The 21,032-nt window shown below is 48.0% G+C and overlaps 1 protein-coding gene across 2 annotated transcripts; it reads left to right on the top strand.

Annotated features, from left to right (window-relative positions):
• The first annotated feature begins 1,390 nt into the window (after positions 1 to 1,390).
• On the top strand, positions 1,391 to 18,361 carry LOC136665977 (glutathione hydrolase 5 proenzyme-like). 2 transcript variants are annotated; one of them, XR_010795329.1, is made up of 12 exons: positions 1,391 to 1,594; positions 1,711 to 1,806; positions 4,365 to 4,545; positions 5,619 to 5,779; positions 8,510 to 8,656; positions 10,030 to 10,163; positions 11,036 to 11,223; positions 11,452 to 11,543; positions 14,944 to 15,056; positions 15,665 to 15,775; positions 16,451 to 17,361; positions 17,523 to 18,361. XR_010795329.1 is itself a non-coding variant. In XM_066643889.1 (11 exons), exons 1-11 carry the CDS (start codon positions 1,549 to 1,551, stop codon positions 16,598 to 16,600), a joined length of 1,419 nt encoding a protein of 472 aa, XP_066499986.1. In that variant the 5' UTR covers positions 1,391 to 1,548; the 3' UTR covers positions 16,601 to 18,361. The 2 variants fall into 2 exon arrangements, 1 of the variants encoding a protein (XP_066499986.1); XM_066643889.1 differs by having other exon boundaries at positions 16,451 to 18,361.
• The last annotated feature ends 2,671 nt before the right edge of the window (positions 18,362 to 21,032 follow it).

A 21,032-nucleotide genomic window follows, 5' to 3' on the forward strand; every position in this document is an offset into this window, starting at 1 on the left:
TCCATTTTGGTCCAAAAAACTATTATCCTTTAGACATTCATCCACTGTGTTGTATTTTAGTGAAGAGGACGAACAGAGAACATCATCCTAAGGGTTAAATATGTCCTTATCCAGTTTATAAACATAAATAAAATGGCGGGAGTCATTCTACAACAAGTGTGCAGCCATTTCAGTGACTTTCAGCAACTTCCTATTGTTCTGTGAGGTTCAGCTCTGTCTGGTTCAGAACGCTCTGCTTCCCCATCCCTGCTGTATGTGATTTTATGTTCTGCTTTCACAGAGCTGTGGCGCGTGGCCCGTGTGGCTCTGTTGTTGTTGGAGGGAGTATGTAGGTCTGTTCTAATCCCGTGTCCCAGCCACAGGTAACGGGTCGGTCACAGGAGACGATAAAGATGAGGCAGAGGGGGCGAAACAGCAGGCGGGACTCCAGCTAAATTAACTCAGGTGTCTGCAGCGTAATTGGCTTGACACCGTTCTCCAATCTCCCAGCGTCCGGAGAATTAAAGAGAAAACGGGCAGAAATCCTGCAGAAAACCAGCCCTGCTCTGAGAAAGAAGCCCAGTCACTTCCACAGAACCAGAGAGATCACCAGAGGCCACAAAAAGCCACAGCTAATGGGATCAGGGTGGGGTTGATACAGACACTTCCAGTTATTTAGAGACATGCGGCTAATAGGCGTTAGGGGACATGCAATGGATTGGTTAAAGGGCTTTTAGCCTGTAGTTTTCTTGCGTTATGTGCTGGCTTCTGACGCGTTGAGTGGTTTTATGATGTTTGGACTTTAAAGTACAAGCCACATCTCATTACAGATTCATAATTTCCTGCTATTTTTGTTTGTGGAAACAGACAGAAACAACCTCAGAGATCAGGCCATAGTTCAGACATTTTCCTTCGTGAGGAACTAAGGCCTAACAAAGGCTTACAGAGAAATCACAGGAAACTTGTTCATTGTTATATATCAGACTCATACTGCTGCAGCACAGAGAGTTTCACCAAAGGGCGGGGTTATTTTAAATCGAATTAATCTGATTGGCCAGTGGTTGCTATGCAGACTCTAGAGACACAGATGATTGGTTGGTGAATTTTTGTTGGAGGGAAAGCGAGTTAAAAACCAGTGCAGCAAGGCGCTCCCCACCAAAAAGTAATGATGGATTAATGTAAATTATGTTTTGTGACATCACAGATCATCACAAATCTGATTTGTGTGTTTAGCGTCTCTGTGAACTCAGGACTGAGAGACATTTTATGAACGTTAAAAGTTTACATTCTTCACCAAACGCTTTCATTTCAAAGCAGTGAGATGTAGGATGGGTTTTTCATAATAAAAGCCCTTCAGACGTGTGTGTTTATGTGAGTTAATGCTCATTATATTCCAGGCTCCTCATAACATTCCTTTAAAGGCACTGTGCCCAGAAATAAAGCCCTGCGGTCCCCCTCTCACCTTCTCAATGTTTTTTTTAAATCAGAGATGTCCTGAAGGAGGGGGGCTCGGCGGTAGATGGCGCTATTGCAGCCCTCATCTGTACATCAGTAATAAACCCCCAGAGCATGGGCATCGGGGGAGGGGTTATATTCACTATAATGGAGAGGAACGGTAAGAAGGGTTTTAATATTATTATTATTTGGGACACTTGGATTATGCTGAGTAATAATTTCAAATGATTACTGCTGTTTTATTCATCATTTCTGGCGTCCACACACCTTTTCCAGGTAAAGTCAAAATAATCAACGCCAGAGAGACCGCTCCACGCAACGTGAAACCAAACCTGCTCTCGGAGTGCTCCACTAACCCCCAGCTAAACACAGGTAGACCCCCGGACACTTTATCAGAAACACCCCCCTTCTACTGACACTCACTGGCCACTTTATCAGAAACACCCCCCCCTCTACTGACACTCACTGGCCACTTTATCAGAAACACCCCCCCCCCTCTACTGACACTCACTGGCCACTTTATCAGAAACACCCCCCTCTACTGACACTCACTGGCCACTTTATCAGAAACACCCCCCCCCCTCTACTGACACACACTGGCCACTTTATCAGAAACACCCCCCTCTACTGACACTCACTGGCCACTTTATCAGAAACACCCCCCTCTACTGACACTCACTGGCCACTTTATCAGAAACACCCCCCCTCTACTGACACTCACTGGCCACTTTATCAGAAACACCCCCCCTCCACTGACACTCACTGGCCATTTTATCAGAAACACCCCCCCTCTACTGACACTCACTGGCCACTTTATCAGAAACACCCCCCTCTACTGACACTCACTGGCCACTTTATCAGAAACACCCCCCCTCTACTGACACTCACTGGCCACTTTATCAGAAACACCCCCCCTCCACTGACACTCACTGGCCACTTTATCAGAAACACCCCCCCCCCTCTACTGACACTCACTGGCCACTTTATCAGAAACACCCCCCTCTACTGACACTCACTGGCCACTTTATCAGAAACACCCCCCTCTACTGACACACACTGGCCACTTTATCAGAAACACCCCCCTCTACTGACACTCACTGGCCACTTTATCAGAAACACCCCCCTCTACTGATACTCACTGGCCACTTTATCAGAAACACCCCCCTCTACTGACACTCACTGGCCACTTTATCAGAAACACCACCCTCTACTGACACTCACTGGCCACTTTATCAGAAACACCCCTCTCTACTGACACTCACTGGCCACTTTATCAGAAACACCCCCCTCTACTGACACTCACTGGCCACTTTATCAGAAACACCCCCCTTCTACTGATACTCACTGGCCACTTTATCAGAAACACCACCCCTCTACTGACACTCACTGGCCACTTTATCAGAAACACCCCCCTCTACTGACACTCACTGGACACTTTATCAGAAACACCCCCCTCTACTGACAATAACTGGCCACTTTATCAGAAACACCCCCCTTCTACTGACAATAACTGGCCACTTTATCAGAAACACCCCCCTCTACTGACACTCACTGGCCACTTTATCAGAAACACCCCCCTCTACTGACACTCACTGGACACTTTATCAGAAACACCCCCCTTCTACTGATACTCACTGGCCACTTTATCAGAAACACCACCCCTCTACTGACACTCACTGGCCACTTTATCAGAAACACCCCCCTCTACTGACACTCACTGGACACTTTATCAGAAACACCCCCCTCTACTGACAATAACTGGCCACTTTATCAGAAACACCCCCCTTCTACTGACAATAACTGGCCACTTTATCAGAAACACCCCCCTCTACTGACACTCACTGGCCACTTTATCAGAAACACCCCCCTCTACTGACACTCACTGGCCACTTTATCAGAAACACCCCCCTTCTACTGATACTCACTGGCCACTTTATCAGAAACACCCCCTTCTACTGACACTCACTGGCCACTTTATCAGAAACACCCCCCTTCTACTGACACTCACTGGCCACTTTATCAGAAACACCCCCCCTCTACTGATACTCACAGGCCACTTTATCAGAAACACCCCCCCTCTACTGACACTCACTGGCCACTTTATCAGAAACACCCCCCCCCCCCTCTACTGACACTCACTGGCCACTTTATCAGAAACACCCCCCTCTACTGACACTCACTGGCCACTTTATCAGAAACACCCCCCTCTACTGACACTCACTGGCCACTTTATCAGAAACACCCCCCTTCTACTGATACTCACTGGCCACTTTATCAGAAACACCCCACTCTACTGACACTCACTGGCCACTTTATCAGAAACACCCCCCCCTCTACTGACACTCACTGGCCACTTTATCAGAAACACCCCCCCCTCTACTGACACTCACTGGCCACTTTATCAGAAACACCACCCCTCTACTGACACTCACTGGCCACTTTATCAGAAACACCCCCCTCTACTGACACTCACTGGACACTTTATCAGAAACACCCCCCTCTACTGACAATAACTGGCCACTTTATCAGAAACACCCCCCTCTACTGACACTCACTGGCCACTTTATCAGAAACACCCCCCTCTACTGACACTCACTGGCCACTTTATCAGAAACACCCCCCCTCTACTGACACTCACTGGCCACTTTATCAGAAACACCCCCCTCTACTGACACTCACTGGACACTTTATCAGAAACACCCCCCTCTACTGACAATAACTGGCCACTTTATCAGAAACACCCCCCTCTACTGACACTCACTGGCCACTTTATCAGAAACACCCCCCTCTACTGACACTCACTGGCCACTTTATCAGAAACTTTAACTAACTCTCCCTCTCTCTTTCTCTTTCTTTGTCTCCCTCTCTCTCCCCCCCCTCTCTCTCCCTGTCTCGCTCGCTCTCCCTCCCCCCCCCCTCTCTCTCTGTAGGTGTACAGTGGGTTGGTGTCCCTGGGGAGATACGAGGTTATGAGCGTGCTCACAGACTTTACGGTCGCCTGCGGTGGTCTCGTCTTTTTCAGCCCACCATTGACTTGGCGCGAGAGGGATTCAAAATGCCCCCCGTTCTCTCTCGCGTCCTTTCTTTCCTCAGACAGACCTCCCCACTTTTGTGAGTGCAGTGTCCGTGTTAAAGGGCTCATACCCTGCTTTTCCCCTCTGGGTTCCCCTGTGTTCCCCTGTGTTCCCCTGTGTTCCCCTGTGTTCCCCTGTGTTGCCCTGTGTTGCCCTGTGTTGCCCTGTGTTGCCCTGTGTTGCCCTGGGTTCCCCTGGGTTCCTCTGGGTTCCTCTGGGTTTACAGTGTTGTGTTAGCAGTGGGGTTCATTTCACATTAACTACAAACTCTTGCTTCACATTTAACTCTTCTCAGCTTCACAGAGTTTACAGAACAGCCATTTCTTTAAGCCTGACATATGTAAATGAGCTCTGCTCTGATTGGCTTGGATGTAAAACAGATAATAAATGGAGCAGTAGGGGGCAGAGCGGAGCTACTACACACACTGAAGTATATTAATTTATATTAATTGTAAACACCTCAGTAAATACAGCTCTGATTCTTTGGGCCTCTCCTTCAGTGATAAAGCACTGTGAGGGTAAAGAGTGCCCCCCTGTGGAGAAGCAGCTAAACACAGCTTTATAATGACTTTATAATCTGCAGAATTCCCTGCTTCTCACTTAAATCCTGAACTAAGCACAGAGTTAGTATTAGGTTTTTTATAGAGACTAAGTTATTAAACATGAGACACATATTTACAGTGTGACTTTACCACAGTTTAATGACTTTATAATTCAGGAAAATATCAGGGGAATGTTGGGTGCAAAGATCCGGCGAAAGGCTGTTACACACAGACCGCGTCTGTAGCTGTGAGTGTGTGAGTGTGTGTCGCCCTGTGAAGGACTGGCGCCCCCTCCAGGATGAATTACAGAGGTGTGGTTACACAGGGTGTTCTCCTGGAGCAGATGTTGATTTCTCTTTCTCTCTCTCTCTGTCTCTCTCTCTCTCTCTGTCTCCCTCTCTCGCTCTCTCTCTCTCTGTCTCCCTCTCTCTCTCTCTCTCTGTCTCCCTCTCTCTCTCTCTCTCTCTCTGTCTCTCTCTCTCTCTCTGTCTCCCTCTCTCGCTCTCTCTCTCTCTCTGTCTGTCTCTCTCTCTGTCTCCCTCTCTCTCTCTCTCTCTCTCTCTCTCAGTGAGCTGTTTGAGGATAAAGACGGGAAACTGCTGAAGGAAGGAGACACTGTGAAGTTTGAGAAACTCGCCCAAACCCTGGAAAGAATCTCGAAGAACGGAGCAGATGAGTTTTACACCGGAGCCACGGGGAGGGAGCTGGTCTCGGACGTCCAGGACGCAGGTGACGCAGCAGAACCTCTCTGTCCCTCACTGGCGGTGTGTGGACTGTGGGAGTGTGTCACAGACGCTCTCTGTGTTGACTCTGGGACACACCTCAGGCTTGTGTTGTGTGTAAAGTGTGTTTGTGGAGTTTGTGTCCATCGCTGTGGAGCAGTACGTCACTCATCACCATCATGTAGCCAACAGGACTTTAGAAGAGTTCATTAGTGCTGTCAGTATCAGAATTCATTAATTAACGTCCTCACGTTTTACAGAGAACACTGATGTGTTTGTGGTTTATTTACTGAAGTAAACAGCCGCTGTAGAAAAGATTTTATTACATATCATCTCTCACTCTTATTCTTATCCCTCCAGTTCTCTTTCTCTCTCTCTCTCTCTCTCTCTCTCTCTCTCAAACACACTCCAACACTAAATCTCTTCCTGAAAAACAAATTACCCATTTATCTCCCTCTCAGAAGCATGAGGAAGCACTATTATTTCTGTAATAGACACCACTGATATAAATATAATCCCACTGTGTTTATCTTGGGGCAGCACAGTGGAGCAGCAGGTAGTGTCTCTGTCACAGCTTCTGGGTCCTAGAGGTTGTGGGTTTGAGTCCCGCTCCGGGTGACTGTCTGTGTGGAGTGTGGTGTGTTCTCCCTGTGTCTGCGTGGGTCTCCTCCGGGTGACTGTCTGTGAGGAGTGTGGTGTGTTCTCTCTGTGTCTGTGTGGGTTTCCTCCGGGTGACTGTCTGTGAGGAGTGTGGTGTGTTCTCCCTGTGTCTGTGTGGGTCTCCTCCGGGTGACTGTCTGTGAGGAGTGTGGTGTGTTCTCTCTGTGTCTGCGTGAGTCTCCTCCGGGTGACTGTCTGTGAGGAGTGTGGTGTGTTCTCCCTGTGTCTGCGTGGGTCTCCTCCGGGTGACTGTCTGTGAGGAGTGTGGTGTGTTCTCCCTGTGTCTGTGTGGGTTTCCTCTGGGTGACTGTCTGTGAGGAGTGTGGTGTGTTCTCCCTGTGTCTGTGTGGGTTTCCTCCGGGTGACTGTCTGTGAGGAGTGTGGTGTGTTCTCTCTGTGTCTGCGTGGGGCTCCTCCAGGTGACTGTCTGTGAGGAGTGTGGTGTGTTCTCCCTGTGTCTGTGTGGGTTTCCTCTGGGTGACTGTCTGTGAGGAGTGTGGTGTGTTCTCCCTGTGTCTGTGTGGGTCTCCTCCGGGTGACTGTCTGTGAGCAGTGTGGTGTGTTCTCCCTGTGTCTGTGTGGGTTTCCTCTGGGTGACTGTCTGTGAGGAGTGTGGTGTGTTCTCCCTGTGTCTGTGTGGGTTTCCTCCGGGTGACTGTCTGTGAGGAGTGTGGTGTGTTCTCTCTGTGTCTGCGTGGGGCTCCTCCAGGTGACTGTCTGTGAGGAGTGTGGTGTGTTCTCTCTGTGTCTGCGTGAGTCTCCTCCGGGTGACTGTCTGTGAGGAGTGTGGTGTGTTCTCTCTGTGTCTGCGTGGGGCTCCTCCAGGTGACTGTCTGTGAGGAGTGTGGTGTGTTCTCTCTGTGTCTGTGTGGGTTTCCTCTGGGTGACTGTCTGTGAGGAGTGTGGTGTGTTCTCCCTGTGTCTGTGTGGGTCTCCTCCGGGTGACTGTCTGTGAGCAGTGTGGTGTGTTCTCCCTGTGTCTGTGTGGGTTTCCTCTGGGTGACTGTCTGTGAGGAGTGTGGTGTGTTCTCACTGTGTCTGTGTGGGTTTCCTCCGGGTGACTGTCTGTGAGGAGTGTGGTGTGTTCTCTCTGTGTCTGCGTGGGGCTCCTCCAGGTGACTGTCTGTGAGGAGTGTGGTGTGTTCTCTCTGTGTCTGCGTGAGTCTCCTCCGGGTGACTGTCTGTGAGGAGTGTGGTGTGTTCTCTCTGTGTCTGCGTGGGGCTCCTCCAGGTGACTGTCTGTGAGGAGTGTGGTGTGTTCTCTCTGTGTCTGTGTGGGTTTCCTCCGGGTGACTGTCTGTGAGGAGTGTGGTGTGTTCTCCCTGTGTCTGTGTGGGTTTCCTCTGGGTGACTGTCTGTGAGGAGTGTGGTGTGTTCTCACTGTGTCTGTGTGGGTTTCCTCCGGGTGACTGTCTGTGAGGAGTGTGGTGTGTTCTCTCTGTGTCTGCGTGGGGCTCCTCCAGGTGACTGTCTGTGAGGAGTGTGGTGTGTTCTCTCTGTGTCTGCGTGAGTCTCCTCCGGGTGACTGTCTGTGAGGAGTGTGGTGTGTTCTCTCTGTGTCTGCGTGGGGCTCCTCCAGGTGACTGTCTGTGAGGAGTGTGGTGTGTTCTCTCTGTGTCTGTGTGGGTTTCCTCCGGGTGACTGTCTGTGAGGAGTGTGGTGTGTTCTCCCTGTGTCTGCGTGGGTTTCCTCCAGGTGCTCGGGTTTCCTCCGTGAGTGAATGAGTGTCGCTCTGTGAAGGACTGGCGCCCCCTCCAGGGTGCGTTCCTGCCTTGTAGACTCCGGACCCACCGCCGCCCTGAACTGGACAATGGTCACAGACAATGAATGAATGAATATCCATTATTAAAAACTTCAGTCTTAAGAAAGGATAGTGTGATTAACTGCGATGAAGGAAGAATCAAACCGCTTCACTGTCTCTGAATGAACTGGTTTATTCTCCACAGGCTGGGCCCCCCACATAAGGACAGCCATGGGTAAACAGGTGTACCCCGTCCTGTAGGTGTCACTATAACAGCTGTTTTGTAGCATGAAGAGGAATCCATGTAGAAAACCACTGTGTGCTTCTGTGTTTAAGGTGGAGCTCTGACTCTGGAGGATCTGAGCTCGTTTGAAGTGATAGAGTCTGAGGCCTGGACGGCTCCTCTGGGGGATTACACCATGTACTTCCCTCCTCCACCTGCAGGGGGTGCAATACTCTCCTTCATTCTCAACATCATGAAAGGTGAGGTACAATTCCTGTAAAAGTTACTCCTCAGCTCCACTGTCTTCTCACTGTCCCCTCTCTCAGCTCCACTGTCCCCCCACTGTCCCCTCTCTCAGCTCCACTGTCTCCTCACTGTCCCCACTCTCAGCTCCACTGTCTCCTCACTGTCCCCACTCTCAGCTCCACTGTCTCCTCACTGTCCCCACTCTCAGCTCCACTGTCCCCTCACTGTCCCCTCTCTCAGCTCCACTGTCTCCTCACTGTCCCCACTCTCAGCTCCACTGTCTCCTCACTGTCCCCTCTCTCAGCTCCACTGTCCCCACTCTCAACTCCACTGTCCCCTCACTGTCCCCACTCTCAGCTCCACTGTCTTCTCACTGTCCCCTCTCTCAGCTCCACTGTCCCCACTCTCAGCTCCACTGTCCCCTCTCTCAGCTCCACTGTCCCCCCACTGTCCCCTCTCTCAGCTCCACTGTCTCCTCACTGTCCCCACTCTCAGCTCCACTGTCTCCTCACTGTCCCCTCTCTCAGCTCCACTGTCTCCTCACTGTCCCCACTCTCAGCTCCACTGTCCCCTCACTGTCCCCTCTCTCAGCTCCACTGTCCCCTCACTGTCCCCTCTCTCAGCTCCACTGTCCCCTCACTGCCCCACTCTCAACTCCACTGTCCCCTCACTGTCCCCACTCTCAGCTACACTGTCCCCTCACTGTCCCCACTCTCAGCTCCACTGTCCCCTCACTGTCCTCTCTCTCATCTCCACTGTCCCCACTCTCAGCTCCACTGTCCCCTCACTGTCCCCTCTCTCATCTCCACTGTCCCCTCTCTCATCTCCACTGTCCCCTCTCTCATCTCCACTGTCCCCTCTCTCAGCTCCACTGTCCCCTCACTGTCTCCTCTCTCATCTCCACTGTCCCCTCTCTCAGCTCCACTGTCCCCTTACTGTCTCCTCTCTCAGATCCACTGTCCCCTCACTGTCCACACTCTCAGCTCCACTGTCCCCTCACTGTCCCCACTCTCAGCTCCACTGTCCCCTCACTGTGGTGGTGTGTTAGTGTGTGTTGTGCTGGTGTAGAGTGGATCAGACACAGCAGTGCTGCTGGAGTTTTTAAACCCTGTGTCCACTCTCTGTCCAGTCTGTGAGACACTCCTCCCTCGTTGGTCCACCTTGTAGATGTAGAGTCAGAGACAGTAGCTCATCTGTCGCTGCACAGTGTGTGTCGCTCGTCCTCTAGTCCTTCATCAGTGACACAGGACGCTGTCGGCTGGATGTTTTTGGTCAGTGGACTGTTCTCAGTGCAGCAGTGACACTGAGGCATTATGTTGTGTCTGGACGGTGTAAATCTGAGAGTTTATTTGCTCTTGGCTGCTAAATGTTCTCTGGTCTTGTGCAGGTTATGGTTTAAATCCAGAGTCTCTCAGTACAGAAGAGCAGCGAGTGCTGACGTATCACCGCTACGTAGAGGCCTGTAAGTTCGCTAATGGGATTAAGAGGATTATACGAGACCCCAGGTTCAGCTCAGACAAGGTGAGTCCTAAAAAACAAGTCATGTGACCTCATTTGTTTACAAGCAAAACAAACACGGACTGTGTGTGTGGAGCAGGAAATGCCAAGTGGGTTTTGCCCTGGGGCTTAAACTCTTAAAGGAAATGGGCCACAAACACACACACTTCCTCTATCAGACACACTCCCTCATTCATCCTCAGAGCAACTGAGTCTTTACCCATCCTGGTGTTTATAATTAATGGAAATGGGAAAAGCTACAGGACACTTACATACGCCTGACTGGACAAGCCACATAGACCTCTATAAAAACAAATTCTGACAAGCTTCAGACATCAGGACACTTTCTAGAAAGAAAAAACCAATGTTTACTGAAATAAAAAAGGGTGTCAGATGTGTTCTCGCAGATGGAAGTGATCCCTGTGCAGCGTGTGGCGAAGATACAGCAGGATGCTCCGGAACATTAGCGGCTCTGATCACACAGGCGCTCACTTGGACATTACCCAGAGTTCCACTAGGGGGCTAACGGGACAAATACCAAGTAAAGCCTGAAACAAATGCTGCGGGTGCTTGGGTTCACACAGCTCCTCGGGTTACATATGTGTTAATAAATGTATCATTTTCAATAAAAAATAACCTAGAAATGAAGTAGTGTGAAAAAGACACAGTCACCGTGACATGACAAAAGAGCTCAGAATGTTTGCATTCAGAATTACGGTTAAACACTACACAAAAAAACACTTTAAAAAAGAATTTGTGCATTGAATAATAATTTAAATGCGGATAGAAATGGATTTTATTTGTGATTTACCTACAGTCACAGTTTGGAGTTTATTATTATTATTATTATTAATATTGTTATTATTATAAATGTAGTCTGTGTGTGTTTTGAACAGGAAGCATCGTTTATAATCAAAGAGGAGTTTTCGGAGCGCATTCGGAAGATGATCTCTGATAATACTACCCATGATGCTCAGTTCTACAACGTAACTGTGGGGGGTTTGGACACTCAGGGCACGACTCACGTCTCTGTTGTGGACGCGGATGGGATGGCGGTGTCCGTCACCAGCACCATCAACCACATGTGAGAGGACACTCTCCATCCAATGGAACAGTTACACAACACTCGTTTATTCTCTTCACTACTACACTCATGTCCATATTTATTACACACGCGTTTCCATGGTTACACTGCATCCGTTTCCATGGCTCCATCAGCACTCACAGTCACAGTGTGTATTTGTGATCTGGAGATGCTGTGGAGATCATGGCAGGTTCAGTGACTGATGTTTGTTTACGGTCTTTCCGACAGGTTCGGGTCCAGAGTGTATTCCCAAAAAACAGGCATCATCCTCAACAACGAGCTGTCGGACTTCTGTGGAAAAGCTGACCGCATTTACCCAGGTGAGCACCTGTTCAAATCATATCAACAGTAGGTGCTAATAGCACTCTAAAGCCCCTTTCACACATGTGCAGTAATCCAGAAATGTTCCGGAGTTTTCCTGGAGGAGCTGTGTGTGTGAACGTGACCTTCGCTTCTGACTTTACCCTCCTCACGCCCCGGTAAAGACTCCCAGTGAAGTCAGAGCATGTGAGAACGGATCGGGAAATGTTCCAGAGTTTCTCCTGCACGTGCTGCACAGGCTCCGCCCCCACACCTAAAGCACGCCTTTCATTTCCCACTGCAACAGCTTGCCTCACACAGAAAATCTCCTGCTGTGCACTACATGTGTGAACGACCGCTCCGGGACATCTCCAGACCCAACACTCCAGAGTTTCTCTAGAGAATCTCCAGAGTTTGTGTGTGAAATTAACTCCACACATATTTTAGTAGTTTTTAGTGCACATTTGTTTATTATATTTGTAATAAAGGTGGTACATTTCTGAAGGATTGGTTTAGAGCTGGTTTAAATCTAAACTAACTTTAGTATTAAAGTAAAAATTATTTTCATCTTAAAATCATGGTGACACTCCGCTGAGCTGTAACAGAGAGAACAGAGCCTCTGTTGGGGGCAGCCGTGGCCTTGAGGTTAGAGGAGCGAGCACTGGGCTTCGAGGAGGTCACAGCCCCCTGCTCCAGCTGTGTGTGTGTTCACTGCCCCTAGTGTGTGTGAAGGAATATTCACTAGTGTGTGTTTGTATGTTCACTGCCCCTAGTGTGTGTGAAGGAGTATTCACTAGTGTGTGTTTGTGTGTTCACTGCCCCTAGTGTGTGAAGGAGTAGTCACTAGTGTGTGTTTGTGTGTTCACTGCCCCTAGTGTGTGTGAAGGAGTAGTCACTAGTGTGTGTTTGTGTGTTCACTGCCCCTAGTGTGTGTGAAGGAGTATTCACTAGTGTGTGTTTGTGTGTTCACTGCCCCTAGTGTGTGTGAAGGAGTATTCACTAGTGTGTGTTTGTGTGTTCACTGCCCCTAGTGTGTGTGAAGGAGTATTCACTAGTGTGTGTTTGTGTGTTCACTGCCCCTAGTGTGTGTGAAGGAGTATTCACTAGTGTGTGTTTGTGTGTTCACTGCCCCTAGTGTGTGTGAAGGAGTATTCACTAGTGTGTGTTTGTGTGTTCACTGCCCCTAGTGTGTGTGAAGGAGTAGTCACTAGTGTGTGTTTGTGTGTTCACTGCCCCTAGTGTGTGTGAAGGAGTATTCACTAGTGTGTGTTTGTGTGTTCACTGCCCCTAGTGTGTGTGAAGGAGTATTCACTAGTGTGTGTTTGTGTGTTCACTGCCCCTAGTGTGTGTGAAGGAGTATTCACTAGTGTGTGTTTGTGTGTTCACTGCCCCTAGTGTGTGTGAAGGAGTATTCACTAGTGTGTGTTTGTATGTTCACTGCCCCTAGTGTGTGTGAAGGAGTATTCACTAGTGTGTGTTTGTGTGTTCACTGCCCCTAGTGTGTGTGAAGGAGTATTCACTAGTGTGTGTTTGTGTGTTCACTGCCCCTAGTGTGTGTGAAGGAGTATTCACTAGTGTGTGTTTGTATGTTCACTGCCCCTAGTGTGTGTGAAGGAGTATTCACTAGTGTGTGTTTGTGTGTTCACTGCCCCTAGTGTGTGTGAAGGAGTAGTCACTAGTGTGTGTTTGTGTGTTCACTGCCCCTAGTGTGTGTGAAGGAGTATTCACTAGTGTGTGTTTGTGTGTTCACTGCCCCTAGTGTGTGTGAAGGAGTATTCACTAGTGTGTGTTTGTGTGTTCACTGCCCCTAGTGTGTGTGAAGGAGTATTCACTAGTGTGTGTTTGTGTGTTCACTGCCCCTAGTGTGTGTGAAGGAGTATTCACTAGTGTGTGTTTGTGTGTTCACTGCCCCTAGTGTGTGTGAAGGAGTATTCACTAGTGTGTGTTTGTATGTTCACTGCCCCTAGTGTGTGTGAAGGAGTATTCACTAGTGTGTGTTTGTGTGTTCACTGCCCCTAGTGTGTGTGAAGGAGTATTCACTAGTGTGTGTTTGTGTGTTCACTGCCCCTAGTGTGTGTGAAGGAGTATTCACTAGTGTGTGTTTGTGTGTTCACTGCCCCTAGTGTGTGTGAAGGAGTATTCACTAGTGTGTGTTTGTATGTTCACTGCCCCTAGTGTGTGTGAAGGAGTATTCACTAGTGTGTGTTTGTGTGTTCACTGCCCCTAGTGTGTGTGAAGGAGTATTCACTAGTGTGTGTTTGTGTGTTCACTGCCCCTAGTGTGTGTGAAGGAGTATTCACTAGTGTGTGTGAAGGAGTATTCACTAGTGTGTGTTTGTGTGTTCACTGCCCCTAGTGTGTGTGAAGGAGTAGTCACTAGTGTGTGTTTGTGTGTTCACTGCCCCTAGTGTGTGTGAAGGAGTATTCACTAGTGTGTGTTTGTGTGTTCACTGCCCCTAGTGTGTGTGAAGGAGTATTCACTAGTGTGTGTTTGTGTGTTCACTGCCCCTAGTGTGTGTGAAGGAGTATTCACTAGTGTGTGTTTGTGTGTTCACTGCCCCTAGTGTGTGTGAAGGAGTATTCACTAGTGTGTGTTTGTATGTTCACTGCCCCTAGTGTGTGTGAAGGAGTATTCACTAGTGTGTGTTTGTGTGTTCACTGCCCCTAGTGTGTGTGAAGGAGTATTCACTAGTGTGTGTTTGTGTGTTCACTGCCCCTAGTGTGTGTGAAGGAGTATTCACTAGTGTGTGTTTGTATGTTCACTGCCCCTAGTGTGTGTGAAGGAGTATTCACTAGTGTGTGTTTGTGTGTTCACTGCCCCTAGTGTGTGTGAAGAAGTATTCACTAGTGTGTGTGAAGGAGTATTCTCTAATGTGTGTGTGTGTGTGTGTGTGTGTGTGTGTGTGTTCACTGCCCCTAGTGTGTGTGAAGAAGTATTCACTAGTGTGTGTGTGTGTGTGTTCAGATGCTGGGTCAAATGCTGAGGAGCAATTTCCCCAAGGGAATCAATAAATGGTGATTCTTCTTCTCTCTCTTTGCTCCTCCAGCCTCAGAACTGTAGAAACTGCACTATGTAGCAGTTAAAGGAGCGTGGAAAACCAAACATAGTCCTCCCTCCCCATCCTCCTTGATTTCAGGACAGTGCTGTAAAAGTGATTTACATTTTTCAACTGTAGGGGGAGCCCAGGTTCTTTAAACTAAACCAGTTGTTCACTATGTTTCTGTGTTAAATACCTCTCCTGTGTGTGTGTGCGTGTATGTGTGTGTGTGCGTGTATGTGTGTGTGTGTGTGTGTGCGTGTGTGTGTGTGTGTGCGTGTGTGTGTGTGCGTGCGTGCGTGCGTGCGTGCGTGTGTGCGTGTGCGTGTGTGCGTGCGTGCGTGTGTGTGTGCGTGTGTGTGTGCGTGCGTGTGTGTGTGTAGGTGAGCAGCCGCCCTCCTCCATGGCTCCACTCGTTCTTTACTCCAAAACTGATAAACACAAAGTAGTTATCGGAGGATCGGGGGGCAGTATGATCACTTCTGGACTGGCCATGGTGAGTGTGCTGCAGAGCTAATGAACATTAAAGGGTTAACCTTCATTTTATCACATGGTAAACTGAGAAACATTAACTGTCAGATTACTGACAGCTGTGTGATTAAAATTCAGTATAAATCTGGAGCAGTGTGTACAGTGAGAGTGTAATGTCTGTGGAGGGGGTTTTGTCTGGTGTGAACGCAGTGGGTGTAGGTTTGAAAACACAGGTCTGTTGGGTTTGACTGCTCCCAGTGGTCAGAGCTGGTACAGCATGCCCATTCTTAGCACACAACTACTCAGACATTAGTTCCCCCCTGTTCCACTGAAGCCTGGAAGCGCAAGAGAGGAAGAAAAGCCTGCTACCCCCTGTTGGTCAAAACTGGTGCAACATACTAAGCATTATCCAATTTCTCTTATCCTTTTTGTTAGCCTTTGGGTTCATCTAAGCCTTTTCTAAACTATTTTTGTTACAAGTGTTGCTAGGAATATATATTTTTTCTATATTTTAGTGTTTAGTGTGTTATAGAGGAAGAGAAAATAAATAACCTGGAAGCCTCCGTAGGAGAACGAATCCACTGAGAATAGTACTTTGGTTTGAGTTATCATTTCTCCTCTGCCTTCGTCCAGACGCTGATGAACTACCTGTGGTTTGAGAAGAAGCTGGTGGACTCCATCGCTGCTCCTATCGTTTACGTTGACGCTAAGAATGCTTTAAAATTTGAGCCCAACTTCGACAAGGTACTGAAACTGACACCGAAACAAGGACTTCACCCGCAATCAGCAGAGAACTGAGCAAACTGAGCTTAGCAACCACCTGGAACACACTAAGCTTAACCTTAACCGCTGCAATCACCTAGCAACCGCTGTTGAAACTATAGCAACCAGTGTTCTAGCAACACCTGGGCTCCAATAGCAACCAGTTAGCAAACATCCCAACAGCCAGCTGGGACACATAGCAAAGGGATACAATAGCAACCACTTAGGATACCATAGTAATCACCTAGTGACTACCTGAGATACCATAACGACTACATAGGATACCATAGCAACCACCTAGTAACCATTTGAGATACCATTGCAACTACCTGGGATACCATAGTAACCAACTAGCAACGCCTTGAGGCAACATAGCAGTTACATAGGATAGCATAGTAAACATTTGAGATACCATAGCAACTACCTAGAATACTATAGCAACCATTTGAGATACCATAGCAACCAACTAGCAATGACTTGAGGTAACATAGCAACTATATGGGATACCATAGCGACCAATTTGCAACACCATAGCAACTACAAGGAATTAGCTTTTTAAAGAAATGCAATGTTATTTTTCTGTTTGGTTTTAATTGGTTTTTATTGCTGTGAGTGAATTATTAAAAGAGGTTCAAACCTGTGTTTTCTCTCCTTCAGAACGTGACTGAGGCCCTGAAAGGACTCGGGGACATAGTAGAAGAGCAGAGGTTTTTCTATAATGTGATCAACGCTTTATCGATAGAGAGAGAGATATGTATCGAGGCCGTTTCAGACGCTCGGAAAAAGGGAAAACCTGCGGGATACTGATCAGATCCTGAATGTCTCTAAAACATTTACCACAAAAACACACTATATACGTTTTTAAAGACTCTTTTAGAGCACCACTCTCTCCTCCTCTACACACTACTCAAGAACAGAACATGGACTGATCAGGAAACCTCATATTACTCACCGTCACTTATAGCTTCATATAGAAGTCATAGATATAATGTAGCAAAATAAAGTCTTAAAGGAACAGTCAGTCATTTTTGTTCAACATTTTCATACAGCCGTGTGCACAGTGCAGCACTCATGAGATGAAGTATCAAACGGCTTAAAAAACATAGAGGGCCGTCCACATGGGGGCAGCCCAGTAGGTTTGGTACAGACACATCCAGGCCACTAGGGGGCAGTATAACGACGTTTCATAACATGAAAAAGAACCTATGGCGAAAATGACTGACGTCTCCTTTGATAGGAGTCGTATGTTTATTTTTTATTTTTTTCACTGTGCTGCTGTTACCTTTTGGACAAAGTCTCGTATCTTTGGGCATTTTCAGGAACCAGAGGAATGTCTTCAGAAGTGAAGTTTATTCTCTTAGATACTGTGCAATGTTTAAGCTCTTTTTCATTTTAAACATTTACTCCAGGGGAATTACTTGAAACCCTCACGCCAACATTAGAGCAGAAACTCCACTGTGTCAGTCAGGACAGGGGACAGTGGAGGTGAATGGAAGCAGACGTCCTCCTCTAAAAGCCCCTCACAGAAAGTGAGGACAGTAGACGGTGGGGGACAGTGGACAGTGGAGGTGAATGGAAGCAGACGTCCTCCTCTAAAAGCCTCTCACAGAAAGTGAGGACAGTAGACGGTGGGGGACAGTGGACAGTGGAGGTGAAGGAAGCAGACGTCCTCCTCTAAAACCCCTCACAGAAAATGAGGACAGTAGACGGTGGACAGTGGACAGTGGAGGTGAATGGAAGCAGACGTCCTCCTCTAAAACCCCTCACAGAAAATGAGGACAGTAGACGGTGGACAGTGGACAGTGGAGGTGAATGGAAGCAGACGTCCTCCTCTAAAAGCCCCTCACAGAAAGTGAGGACAGTAGACGGTGGGGACAGTGGACAGTGGAGGTGAATGGAGCCAGACGTCCTCCTCTAAAAGCCCCTCACAGAAAGTGAGGACAGTAGACGGTAGGGGACAGTGGACAGTGGGGGACACAGGGCTGGTGTCTGACCATAGTTGGGAGAAGGGGGTGGTGTTTAAACCCAGTCCTGGGGGATAGGGACGTGCAGGACGCTGTGAGGGGGACACACTGATCTCCTGACACACATCTCCATTTACCACCAGCTCTGTGTCCACTGTCCCCCAGAACCCTGTCCAGCTCTGTGTCCTCTGTTCCCCAGAACCCTGTCCAGCTCTGTGTCCACTGTCCCCCAGAACCCTGTCCAGCTCTGTGTCCACTGTCCCCCAGAACCCTGTCCAGCTCTGGTGTCCTCTGTCCCCCAGAACCCTGTCCAGCTCTGTGTCCGCTGTCCCCCAGAACCCTGTCCAGCTCTGTGTCCGCTGTCCCCCAGAACCCTGTCCAGCTCTGTGTCCTCTGTCCCCCAGAACCCTGTCCAGCTCTGTGTCCTCTGTCCCCCAGAACCCTGTCCAGCTCTGTGTCCAACGCCTGTGCAGGGGATTTTGGGAGAATTGTGGAAAACTGGTTCCTATTTAAATGGTGCATGTAAGTTTTTCCTTCAGCTTCACTTTTAAAGTTTGTTAAAAGCTGTTTGATCTTTGAGAATGTTGTGAAAATATAAAAAGAAAAGAGAATAAAATAAACATTCTTTTTATTTGAAAAATATTCATTTACTCTAATGTTTTTTTTTAATAATGTGTAATTAACAACTGCTATAAAATATTTGTTCAAAGGTTTGGTCAAATGTACATATTTTTTCTAATTTAATTTGGGCAGAAATGAAGAAATAATAAAAAAAAAACTTTTATTTGTATACATTTTTTTATATTTGTTCATGTCACGATTAGAGGGCGGCGGCTAACAGTGTTTGTTTATTTAATGTTTGTTGATATCGTCTTTGGATGGTGGCGGTGTGCGGTGTTTGTTTATTTGATGTTTGGGGTGCATTAACGGTGCCAGTGGGGCTAGGTACAGCCGTAGTCACCAAGTACGCCAGTGTGGATTTACGGTTGCTGAAGGATGGTAGGGCTGTAATGCTGGCTTGGAGGGGAGTGGGCGTGGAGGTGTCATGGGCTTAATTCAGTGAAACACTGACGAGAAGAGGTGCCTGCCTGTGTCTGTGTGGGTTTCCTCCGGGTGACTGTCTGTGAGGAGTGTGGTGTGTTCTCTCTGTGTCTGCGTGGGTTTCCTCCGGGTGACTGTCTGTGAGGAGTGTGGTGTGTTCTCTCTGTGTCTGTGTGGGTTTCCTCCGGGTGACTGTCTGTGAGGAGTGTGGTGTGTTCTCTCTGTGTCTGTGTGGGTTTCCTCCGGGTGACTGTCTGTGAGGAGTGTGGTGTGTTCTCTCTGTGTCTGCGTGGGTTTCCTCCGGGTGACTGTCTGTGAGGAGTGTGGTGTGTTCTCTCTGTGTCTGTGTGGGTTTCCTCTGGGTGACTGTCTGTGAGGAGTGTGGTGTGTTCTCTCTGTGTCTGTGTGGGTTTCCTCCGGGTGACTGTCTGTGAGGAGTGTGGTGTGTTCTCTCAGTGTCTGTGTGGGTTTCCTCTGGGTGACTGTCTGTGAGGAGTGTGGTGTGTTCTTTCTGTGTCTGTGTGGGTTTCCTCTGGGTGACTGTCTGTGAGGAGTGTGGTGTGTTCTCTCTGTGTCTGTGTGGGTTTCCTCCGGGTGACTGTCTGTGAGGAGTGTGGTGTGTTCTCTCTGTGTCTGCGTGGGTTTCCTCCGGGTGACTGTCTGTGAGGAGTGTGGTGTTCTCTCTGTGTCTGCGTGGGTTTCCTCCGGGTGACTGTCTGTGAGGAGTGTGGTGTTCTCTCTGTGTCTGCGTGGGTTTCCTCCGGGTGACTGTCTGTGAGGAGTGTGGTGTGTTCTCTCTGTGTCTGCGTGGGTTTCCTCCGGGTGACTGTCTGTGAGGAGTGTGGTGTTCTCTCTGTGTCTGCGTGAGTTTCCTCTGGGTGCTCCGGTTTCCTCACACAGTCCAAAAACACGTTGGTATGTGGATCTGAGACTCAAAAGTGTCTGTAGGTGTGAGTGTATGAGTGAATGTGTGAGTGTGTGTTGCCCTGTGAAGTGCCCCCTCCAGGGTGTGTTCCCGCCTTGCGCCCAGTGATTCCGGGTAGGCTCCAGCCCTGAACTGGATAAGGGTTACAGACAATGAATGAATGTAACACACCTGAGGTCCCTCTCTGATCTTTGGGTAATAAATATTTACCTGTTCGTTTATGTGGTAAACGTTAATGTGGAACCCTATTTATGTCACGCGGACGTAAAGGGTGGACTAACGGAGGCGGACACACTCGCTACAACACAGATAATTTATTAACAAAACAAACGGACTTGAGGATAAACACGAAACAACACGACTAGAAACAGAACAAGCCAAAACAATACAAAACTACATGAATGGGGCATGAAACGAGCAAGAGACCGAACGAGAACGAGAAACAACAAACGAAACAAACAACAACAAATGACCGATCACAGGAAGTGACAACAATGGAACTTAAATACATGAACAAACAAGAGACACCTGACACAGATAAGGAGGGAAAATGACAAGGAGGCGGAGCAAAGGCGGAGACATGGACAATAACAGACAGACAGAGCCACATGGCAGGAGGAAACAAACAAGAAAGGGCCAGGATGTGACAATTTAATGTGGCATTTGCTTTAATATGGCAGTCTTTTTATAATATGGCAGTCTAAATAAACTGACAGTCTTTTTAAAGTGTTTGTTTATTTAATGTCTCAGTCCAAATAGAATGGCAGTTTATGGCAGTGGTATTTTTAAGGTATCACTGAATTTAAGGTTCTAAAATCTTTCAGATGTCAAGCAGTTCACTAGATAAATTTGCAGCAGTAGTAGTGGGTTCTTCAAAGCCAACTTAAAGTTCAGTCACAGACTTATCCTTTCTACTTTGTACTTGTATCTCTCTGTGGTTAGGTCGCTGCACCAAGTCATCACTGACAGCATCCTGTTTAACACGGCTATGTTTTAGCTGCAATTAAGCAGCACTCCCAAGATTCTGTTTTTCAACATCGGCTCACACACATCAGAGAATAAAAGTGCATAAAATAAAAGATGCAGTGTCTCTGTATCTCTGTTTAATCGGGTCTCTTCCCTCAGTGTGCTCCCTGGCTATTCTTTTCATGTTTGGTAGTAATGCTTTTCGAAAATAGTGGTGAGAAATGTTTTATTCGATGTTTTTAAATATACAATTGATTAATTTAATGGAAAGAAAACAAGGCATGCCTTCTGACAGACACAGGAAATCAGACATATGCAATACCCGTCCTAACTGGTGATGTGC

Source organism: Hoplias malabaricus, chromosome 14 (assembly GCF_029633855.1).
Source record: "Hoplias malabaricus isolate fHopMal1 chromosome 14, fHopMal1.hap1, whole genome shotgun sequence".
In the NCBI taxonomy this organism is placed as follows: domain Eukaryota; kingdom Metazoa; phylum Chordata; class Actinopteri; order Characiformes; family Erythrinidae; genus Hoplias; species Hoplias malabaricus.